At 43.5% G+C, this 10,006-nt stretch overlaps 2 protein-coding genes across 4 annotated transcripts in view; one reads left to right on the forward strand and one right to left on the reverse strand.

The window, feature by feature from the left end:
- The first annotated feature begins 1,956 nt into the window (after window positions 1-1,956).
- Window positions 1,957-10,006, forward strand: part of ddah1 (dimethylarginine dimethylaminohydrolase 1) — an 87,160-nt gene continuing 79,110 nt past the window's right edge. The window contains exons 1-2 of one of the 3 annotated variants that reach the window (XM_042058165.1): window positions 1,957-2,137; window positions 9,853-9,924. The gene's annotated coding sequence lies outside the window, so the exon portion shown is untranslated. Of the gene's footprint in view, window positions 2,138-9,471; window positions 9,781-9,852; window positions 9,925-10,006 lie in introns of those variants that run through there. The other 2 variants (XM_042058164.1, XM_042058163.1) reach the window with 2 other exon arrangements.
- Window positions 5,551-8,461, reverse strand: ccn1 (cellular communication network factor 1). The gene is made up of 5 exons (XM_042058159.1): window positions 8,208-8,461; window positions 7,743-7,962; window positions 7,056-7,400; window positions 6,739-6,941; window positions 5,551-6,610 (listed from the first exon to the last, which is right to left on the reverse strand). The coding sequence occupies exons 1-5, from the start codon at window positions 8,253-8,255 to the stop codon at window positions 6,308-6,310; spliced, it is 1,119 nt and encodes a 372-aa protein (XP_041914093.1). The 5' UTR covers window positions 8,256-8,461; the 3' UTR covers window positions 5,551-6,307.

Below are 10,006 nucleotides of genomic sequence, written 5' to 3' on the forward strand. Positions count from 1 at the left end.
GGGGTGGCGTGCATGTGTGCGTGCGATTCTATTTTGCCTGGTTTTATTTGATGACTCTCAAGGCAAATATTTCACCTGTGCTCAGGATGCTTCCAGCTGAACTTTTTGTTTATGGGGAAAAGAAGTCTTACATGCTCTGTATTTCAACACTTTATGGCTGTTTTATCAGAATCTCCCATGTGTGCGCCAACTCTCACTGTTGTCTAACAAACCACTTAGATAAAAGCTGAATATGTTTTCCATCTTCCATTGCACTTAACAATGAACACAGTTTTGTCACCATGGCCTTGTGTGTCTGCCTGTTTAATTGGATGCAATGTGTGCCTATTGTGTAATAAAATGTTATGAAAATCTTTTACAAAGTTATTTACGCAGTGCAGAGCCAGGGCAAAGCTTGAATACTTATTATCAAAGACATGAAAGCCTCTTGAAACAAAGTGCTTCTCTTCTTGCCCTTGAAAATCGCTTGCTGTGCATGTTCTTGTTTTTAGTAGCAGCATTTTCTAAATTCTCTTTTTTATTAGAACTGATTCCTGAAGTAGATATAAAGGCATGCTTTATGCTCTGGTTTTCGGCAAAACGGTTTTGCAATAAACCCGGCCCATTGTGAAGCTCACTGGGATCACTCAAATCTCCTGATGTACGCGGTTCAGCTAAACGATTCCTGATATTTCTGAACATGTTTGTAACTCATTAGCGTCAAAGTCTTGTTTTTTTTGTTTCTTTCTCCTGTTTTTTGCACCAAGTTGTGTGCGTAATCAGTCCTTCATGGCCCAGGCTTAGGGGACCAAATGTGCCCCTCATGGTGTTTCTGTGTGTCAGGAATGCTCATGGATATACGCAGGAGCCGCATCTGCAGTAACAGGTGTCGAGACACACAAAGACTCCCCCCACCCCCGGGAGCGGCTTGGCTTTGTTGCGTGTGTTCTCCTGGTCTTGTGTTCATGGACCGCCGCCAACATGGACACCGTGGTCCACGTCCAATGTGGCCCGTTCTCCTCGTGTCTGCTCTGTGTGTTTGTGTGTGTGTTAAGAAGAAATCTTTATGTAACAGCATGGTGTGTTTACCTTCGCCATGATACCAGAGAGGCAATCTGCGTCAGTGCTGTGCAAACAGACAGAGAGGAGAGTCACGAAAGCCTTTTCAATCTGGATGACATTGTGTTCAACTGGCAGATCATCAAGGATGGCAACTCTGACTTAATCCTCTCCCTTGTCTATGCCAGTCTCCTAAAGCAATTGTGTATTGCTTCATTGAAACTACATGTTTTAATTAAGAAAAAAGATGAAAATCCTGTTGCTCATAACCAGTTGTTTTATGGTTTTAAAGGGCTTCTTTGTGCTTGTGTGCACAAATGTATTGGGGGTTTCTGGGGATCAATAAAGTCTCTATCTATCTGCATACGTGCATGTTTGTATGTACTGTATATCTTTCCTGACTTAAATTCAGTAAAAAAGTGTTTTGTTTTTTTTTGGGGGGGGGGGGGGGGGGGGTATTTTTAGTTTGAAAAGACAAACACTGTAGGTCATGCAGCAGTGTAATCTTAGTCTTGAAGGATGACTGTGCACACAGTCCGCGGAAGTTGAATTGCTACAGTCTTCTTCCTGAAGTGGCCTAGAGGGTTTGAGCCCGGAAACAGCTGCTACTAGAGGAGAGTGGGCTGGCTGCTCATGGAGAAATAACAGGACTCTGTGTGTGTGTGTGTGTGTGTGTGTGTGTGTGTGTGTGTGTGTGTGTGTGTGTGTGTGTGTTGTGCATAGGGCTAATGATGTGCAGTTTATGTGCACTGCTCTTGTCGGACATACTAGTGCAATGAAGACAAAGACCAGGCCAGCTACGTCACCATGGTGCCGTAAGCTTCTTGTTCCATCTGTCCTGCTTAACTCTATGTAAATGATAGGTACTTAAATGAATAATGCGTCACCCTCTGCACTGGTGTGTAGAATATTCTAGAGATCGCTTGGCTCTGCTCTCGTCCACAGTCTTGCGGATCTCATTCGCTAGGGACAATGTTGGACAGGCCATATTGATCTATGTTTTCTGCGACCCTTTGAAGAAACCACCACCTCGGATACATCTTCGATGACGCAAGGCGTTAACTGCATCAGTCACGGCTTGTGATCGTCCAGTCCATGCGTAAGTACATCACATTTGATGACACTCTCTTCCCCATCACATTGTGTTCCGGGACCATTGTTCCTTCTCAAACTGGAGAAGCTGCTGGCTCCGGAACCTTCTTGGTGCCTGGCCACGGGCTCACATCAAACGTTCCCTCTCCCATCAATGCACTGCTTGTTTGAACAAATAAACACAATCCAGCCCTCGCTTTTCCCCCAGTGGGAGAGTCCGAGCAGGCCTGGCCTGGAGGCCTCCGAACGAACACAGTCTAATTTTCCTTAAGCCAGTCTCATCAATTATTCTTACATAAGGGACTGGAGTGGGGAGACGCGGGGTGTTTTCTGCTGAAGGTTGCGTCATTGCTTATATCTCCAAGCTGTGCGCCGGCCGGGGTGACGTTATATGGAAGTGTTGCAGCGCTCTGCCTCGCTAATCGACTTTTGCTACCCAGGGCCATGCGACTTAGGGAGCCCCACACCCTCCGTTGGACTCCGTGAAGGGCCTTCCACGTCGCATCCCCACCTACGCCCTCACGCCTCATTGCACTGAGTGAGTGAGTGAGTGGGAGACGGAGAGTGTGAATGTGTGCATGAGTGCGTTTTAGTGTTGTTGGGTGAAGGTGATGTGCAACTTGGAAACTGGCAGTACACGCCCTCTGTTAACAGAGACCTCTTTCATTCAAGAGTGATGAGTTTGACGCAAGTCAGGATCCATGGGACTTGAGATGTACAAATGAATATGCAGCCATCCTTTGACTGCCAACATTTTTTCATTCTTTCTTTTTTCTTTCTTTCTTTCTTTTCATTAAGTCTGTCCTCTTTCTTTTTGTTCGCACATATAGAAAACAGGTAAACAAACATTCAAATCTGACGATCTGAATTTGTCTGACATGCAGTAAATTCAGATCGTCAGATAGCATTTCAAAACCTTGTGGAGATGCCCTGTTTTTTCGAGTGGGGTTTACTCTTGAGCTGTCTGAAGGGGAAAAGGCCCAGTGTCTGTTCCCATGGCATTATGAAACAGGCCTGAATGAAAGGACTGGTGTAAACACAGGGGGAGATGCTATCTCTGTCTCGTCTGTCTCCTCCTCGCTGGCTTCCCCTGCACCACAGACATCACAATAGCTCTACTGGGTCTTAAAATTACAAAACACCCTTACTGGAGCCTTCCAGGCACCAACAGAGGGAACAGTTAAAAATGTTCCCACTTAATTTTTTATTCTTTTTTCCTTTCCCACTTCACTCCTTTTTTCTCTCCCTCATCTTTTTTAATCTGTCTCTTTCTTCTGTCTCCTTCATTTTCATTTCACAGCTCTCATTAAACGAGCTCGCTGTTCCATCTGGATGGGGGGAGAGGCGGTATTATCAGGCTCCCTGGGAGAAGATGAAACAGAGGAAGGCATTTATATGACTAATAAACTTGGCAAGTCATTAAGACTGTTGTCTAAATTGAGCTGCGCCAAGGCTAATTGCAGCGCTCCCAAACCTGTCTGCATCCTGCAGGTGTCTCTGAATCCACCAGGTGGCTCTCTCTCATGAAGTACTGCTCATCCTACTTCACCAAGGCACTTAATGGCTGTTGAGGGAATGAGAAAGAGTGAGCGAGAGGGAGAAAGGGCCCTCCTCCCTCTTCTGTTGGGTTCCCAATAACACTTGGTATTAACCTGGTGTTCTGAGCTCGGGGGCTGTTAAAAGAACTGACATCAGTCCACGGACCGTTTCCAGCATGCTGTAATGGCCACTTTTTACTCAGTTATGTTCTTAGGCACCCAGCATTACGTATCTTTTAATGAAGCCTGCATGTTAATGTCTTTGTCAACACACTGTTTTCTAATGCAATGATGTTGTCTGTGGCTGATCATGAACCTCTGACCTTTGAGTACTGTGCTGTCAGTAAAAACATACATTCACATGTTAGCAATTAAATATTGCAAAACTATACTATTATGGACTTAGATGATACTAAACATTGCAGATAATTGCAATATATCATTTGTATGCATAGCAAACATTTTGGCATGACGACCTGGATTAACAAATCTATATGGTGACTACCATTTGAAATTATGAAGTAGGCAGCACCCATGCACAGCTCTCATGCTTGCAGAAAAGAGAAAAGTTGTTTTCTTGACTTTTGCAGAGCACAGTGGGTTTCCTGCCTATCCTGGCAGAGCCAGCATTATAAAATGGCTCCACTAGCTTTGCAGTATTCTGCTTAATGCATGGTTGGAATGTAGGGTAATGCAGTTGTCCCAGTTCTGCTTGATGTTGTGTTTTTCTTTTGCTACTCTGTTATGGTGCAGTGCAGCTTGAGAGCTATGTGGTGGAGCTCCGACGTTGTGTATTTTTAGAGGGAACTCCAACCAAAGTGAACATGTTGCTCCGAAATATTTTCCAACATCTGCCGACCATCAGGATGTCTGCTTTTCGAGCCACTACAGCATTCCTTAGCCATTCCTTCTCACCTGGATCAAAACCTTTCTGCATATATATCACTTTTCCCCCAAAGGGAAGCTGATGTTGACTGTGCTCAGGGGAGCAGGGACTCTACAGTCCAGTAGAGGATGGGCTATAGGTTTTCTTGGAAGAGGAGACATATTTGGACCAAGCCCACACCTTCATTGTGGTCCATATACCACTTAGCTCCTCAGTCTCTCTTTCACTCTTTCTCCCACACCATCTTGATCTCTCTCTCTCACACACACACACACACACACACAAGCGCACACACACATTCTGCAATCAATTACATTGATGTTAGACTCTTACTAGAAAGCAGTGTGAGGAAACATCAGATCACATTCCAAGAATTCATATCAATTGGAATTACTGTCCCCATTAGTTATTTTACCTCTTGATTCTTCCGTGCCTGTGAACAAGCCTCTCAAACCCCCAATAGGCTACAATGGCTGGAAGAAGAAGAAGAGAAAAAAGGGCACTCGTTAGAAGCAGTTCTCTTAGCAAGCCTGCCAGTCCCATTTGGAAAAGCACTCAAGATTTTTGGCATAGCTCCAAGGCTGATTGTCATTGTCAAGCTTTTGATCATTTTGTTAATAGAATTAGTTGAGTATGTGGCTTAGGCTGGTCCGCAGTGTTAGCCACCCTTTGAGAGTCCACAATAACATTCCATTCCACATAAACCCTCTCTATTCCGGAAGCACTCTGTTATATAATATGACTGACCTATCCAGGCTCTCCCATTCCAATTGCTCCCATTCTGTTTCCTTCATTTTCCCTGAAGAAGACAAGTTATGTTGATCTACATAGTTTAAGATTCAATGTTTGTTTTGGAGTTGAATGTTCTGTCATATAAAGACAAAATATGTATTGTTGATGTCTGTCTTTGTGGTAGTTATTTTGTTGTTTGTACCCATTCTTGCCCTGAATTATTGTTAGAGTTCATGTGGCAGAAAGACAACAGAGATAATCCAGTTTTCATAAATAAATCATTTTTTATTTGTTACATATAAAATTAGATCATTTTACAATTTATTCCAGTATGACAATATCCAAATAAAGTAGCTACATTTTAGATAAATAATATTAACAATAATAAAACATTCATTCAATCTTTAACATGTCTCATTCGTCTTGATGTACTAATGGAGTTGGAATTCAATAGCTGCCGTACAATGCGAACATGATGGTTCACACTTGGAAGGAATGTTCCCACAGACTTGCTGAACAAGCACGCAGTGGTGTCTGTTTCTGGGATAAAACTCGCAATTTAAAAATTTAAGTTACATATGTGCATATATATGAACGTAGATATATACACACACAAGTCTACAGGCTGGGTAGTATGTCGCATTTATGAATCAAAATATACACAGCAAATTGATATCAACAACTACATTGTACATGTTCTCGTTAATTACAAGTTGCTCCATAACGAAGCTACTGAATAATGCTCCCCATAATTGAAGCAAGACTTTCAAGTTGAAAGCTATCAAACGCTGACTCAGTCGCAGCAAACAGTGCACTTCTTCAAAGTCCTCATGAAGCAAGTCTTTATAGTTCCATGGAAATCCAATTAAAACAGGAGATGGTAGGTGGGCAGGTAACTGATTGTATGTCGGACTGTCATAGGTTTTTATGACATCACTGCAGATGCATTGCTAGTTTGTGTCTTGTTCTTGTTTTTTGTGTCTCTGTTTTCTTCTCTAGTGAGGTGCTTCCCTGCAGGAACTTAGTCTCTGAACTTGTGGATGTCGTTGAAGAGTCTGTAGAAGGGGTAGGCCACCTCGTTGGAATGGGGACAGTTGAAGGTGCACTTGCAGGTCTCGATCATCATGACGTTCTTGTTGAAGGTCTCGCCATCCTCGCAGCGGAACTTGACCCGGATGGTGCGGGTCTGCTGGGGGCTGCAGCAGCGGCCATCTACGCAGGACCCACAGTACTTGGGCCGGTACTTCTTGATGCTGGAGCAGCCAGCGTAGGAGAACTTGACTGCTTGGGTGGACTTCTTTGTCCTGTTGCACTTCTTTCCTTTCTGTTGACAGAAAACAAGGGACAAAGGCAACATTAGTCAAGACAATCCAGTGACCAAACCTTTGCAGTATATATTTGTGTGAGCTGAATGATTTTAAGGAATATATTCCATTTGGAGTTAATCTTTACCTTAAGACTGGAGTAAGGAGACTGGGTGCATGGGCGAACTTCACAGATGCGGCTCTCTTTGACAAGCTTGCATTCACTGTTGTCATTGGTCACTCTGGTTGAGATGCCAGTCCCGCAGGTCTTGGAGCACTGCGACCAAGCTGTGGTCTGAACGATGCACTTCTGGCGCTCAAACATGCGTGTCTGAGCAGGTGGGCTGAATGCTGTAATTGAAAGAAGAAGACATATTTAGCCATCACATTCACACATAGTCAGGAAAACCTAAGGAAGCCTATTTGGCTAAACTCCTAGATTGTACTGCTAAGTTGACTACTTACCAGGAAGGGACTTGAGTCCACCCTTGAAGATGGTGATGAGTTCATTCCTGTTGGTGAGGTCACTCTCGGACTCGTCAGTGGTGGTATCCTTGCCAAAGAGCTTGTCCAATGGATTCATCTCTTTGTCGTCATCACAGACCCACTCTTCACAGCATTGCCCTGGCACCTTCACCAGTCTGGGGTTGGCACATCCCAGGTTGGGCAGGGACAGCTCCTGTGGGCACAGTGGGATGCAGCCCACTGCACCATCGATGCATGTGCACTGGTGCTTGCAGTTGGGTTGAAAGCTTTCACCATTTTGGTAAATCCTGCTGTTGTACTCACAGGGTCTTCCCTCAGACTTTGCTATAAGAAGAAACAGAAAAAAAGAGCGATGGTTATTGCTGGTTCAGTGCTGCTGGTTGACAATGGTTTACAGTCACATTTTTTATGTGGAATCTTCCCTTCAAAAGCAACATTTGCTACTCAGCTTGTTGATTTTTCAAAGTCTGTTTTCTTTCAGAGTTCAGTATTGTATCACTTAAAAGAATTCAAAACTTGCATGCTTTCTCTCTCTTGTCTCTTTCGGGCAGACCGATGTAGAATTATGGACAGTCCACTCAATACCGTACATTCCTTAGAGCCCACCTCCCCATCCCACATGTGTTTCTCATTCAGCCCTTTTTATTGCAATAATGAGGAACATACCTCGGCAGATGCCTCTGATTGCCCCGAAGCTGGCCCCGAAGTTGCACTCGAGCCCCTTGGTGAAGTCGCATGGCTCCGTTATGCTGCAGTCTTCGTTGAGCTGTCTGGCGCAGACCTTGCAGCACTCGCAGCCGTCTGAGACGAGGCTGACTCCTGGTGCGCACTTTGGCAACTCCAGCGGGCACTCCGGGCATTCCGATGGACAGGACATTGAGAGGACCTGAACGAATGAACCCCGATTTAATGACATGCCTTTAAGCCACCAAAACTCTTTTCCTACACACATGACAACTTCACATCACATGTCTCGAGTTTCTTTTCACAGAGTTAACTAATAAAAAAGTACGACCCGGTGCCATTCAACAACTTTGAATATTCAATCGAACGTTAGCGACGTTTGTTTATCTTACAGAAGGCAGTTAACTAGTAAAATTGTACATTTAAAAGCTGTGAGAAGTAACTTACCATGTTGAAGCTCCCAATGAGGATCAAAGTAACAGATAATACGATCATCTTCGCAATGTCTCCAGGTGTAGTAGCGTATAGTCAAAAAACAGGAAAGCTTATCTTATTCCCTCGCTTTGGGACTAGTCTCCGTTGAAGTTGGTTACTGAGTAAGTCAGTAAAGAGTCTTGGATTTCGGCAGCGTTTGTTTTCTTGTCTCTGCAGGAGAGGCCGAGGTATAACTCAGGCTGTGGTAGCAGTTGCAGTCTGCTGAAAGAGAGTTCCTCCCCTCTTTTATACTGTAGTGAAAGCTGACGTCGTTGTTGGCTTACTGCTGAACTGTTCCAAAACTATGCGTGGAATGTTTCTTGGCGCGTTTTCCATCCAAGCTAAGCACCACCCTGTCTAACTTTTTTTTTTCTTAAATGAATTTTCCCCTCTCTCTGAACACATTCTCTCCTTAGGTTTTTCATATTTTCTCTCCCATTCCCCACGTCTTTCTTTGCTTTTCTGGATTTAGAAATTTCAATAGACCATAGCCTACGTTTACAGAATGATTTACGCACATTCAAATCCATCGTTCCATATCTGTATGTAGTCTCTCTTTTAAATAATAATGATCGATTTCAGTAGATTATAGACTGCAATTATACTGTGTGTTGACAGTAAGTCCTCAATAATGTAGGTCTACTAGATAGTCGTGGATAATAATGTACAATAAATGTCATAACGTTACCATATTAATTCATGTAAACATAGCGACACATGTCAGTGAGACATCCATTCATTGCGTCAGCGAGTTATTAAAGACAATTGGCGTTTGCTAGCCGACCACATGCCCGCCTCTAAAGTTAGGCTGTATGTCATACATTGAGTGGTCTGCAAATGAATGTTCACAAATGAAATGGGTTTCTTCAGCAATTCTACACATCTGACTAACGGCAAGAAGGAGATGGCAAAATGACGTTAATTTGTTTGTTTGTTTTCCTACTGTCCTCGTGTTCGGGTGGAATAGGTGGGCTACCTGTGTTTCGGAATGAGCGGTGTACGTTTGAATAACGTTTGAAAACCCAGAGTAAAGTTTACAGCTTCTATTTTTGGCTCGCTATGCCCCTTTATTCTCTCGCGCTAAGCAATCCCAGATGGAAAGCAGACTCCAGACGTAACAATATTGCCATATTTGGTATGGCAGTAGCCTGCATTATTAACATATTTCTACCTCAGTTAGCCAACCACAAAGCATTCCTGAGCTTAAAGGGTTGTTAAATATGTTCTCTATACAGGAAATTCCTGTGCGTTCCTTTGGGTTAATTTACTTTTCACGCAATCTGTCCATCACGTTTTGAGGGGAAAAATCCGATCCAGTTTCCATGTAAGATTTTGGTTGGGGAGAAAATTGCAAGGTAGTTTAGTCTACTTTTCACGGGGGTTCAAATAAGTGACATTCAATCGATATCCGAAATTCAGAGATAAGACTTGAACAACAGGATTCAACCACGCAAACCAACGTTATAGTATAATGGAGAGTAGGCTATGATATATAATTATATAGGCTACTGTAAATGATCTAAAAGGCATACGCTACGGACAACTTGTGAGTAGCCTATATGTTATACTTTCTTGGATCCTGACCGTCATTCGTGAAGTAACGTCATGTCTTCTGTAGGTCCATGTTGGGAGATAAGAATCTGCGCGTTAACCAGCTTTACGGAGATGCGTTCGGAGAAGCTATTATCAGGTAAGTTCATATTTTCTCTAAGTAGCTATGTGACGTTTAGCAGTTTGGTCTCCACAGTGACAGCTACCTTACCGAGAGTTTA

The sequence above is a fragment of the Alosa sapidissima genome, chromosome 12 (genome assembly GCF_018492685.1).
Source record: "Alosa sapidissima isolate fAloSap1 chromosome 12, fAloSap1.pri, whole genome shotgun sequence".
NCBI classification, from domain to species: Eukaryota; Metazoa; Chordata; class Actinopteri; order Clupeiformes; family Clupeidae; genus Alosa; species Alosa sapidissima.

Coding starts and splice junctions, on each gene's coding strand:
- ccn1 (XM_042058159.1), bottom strand. CDS start 8,255: ATGATCGTATTATCTGTTACTTTGATCCTCATTGGGAGCTTCAACATG. Junction 7,963..8,207: donor TCATTGGGAGCTTCAACATG/GTAAGTTACTTC, acceptor TCATTCGTTCAG/GTCCTCTCAATGTCCTGTCC. Junction 6,942..7,055: donor TGGACTCAAGTCCCTTCCTG/GTAAGTAGTCAA, acceptor TTTCAATTACAG/CATTCAGCCCACCTGCTCAG.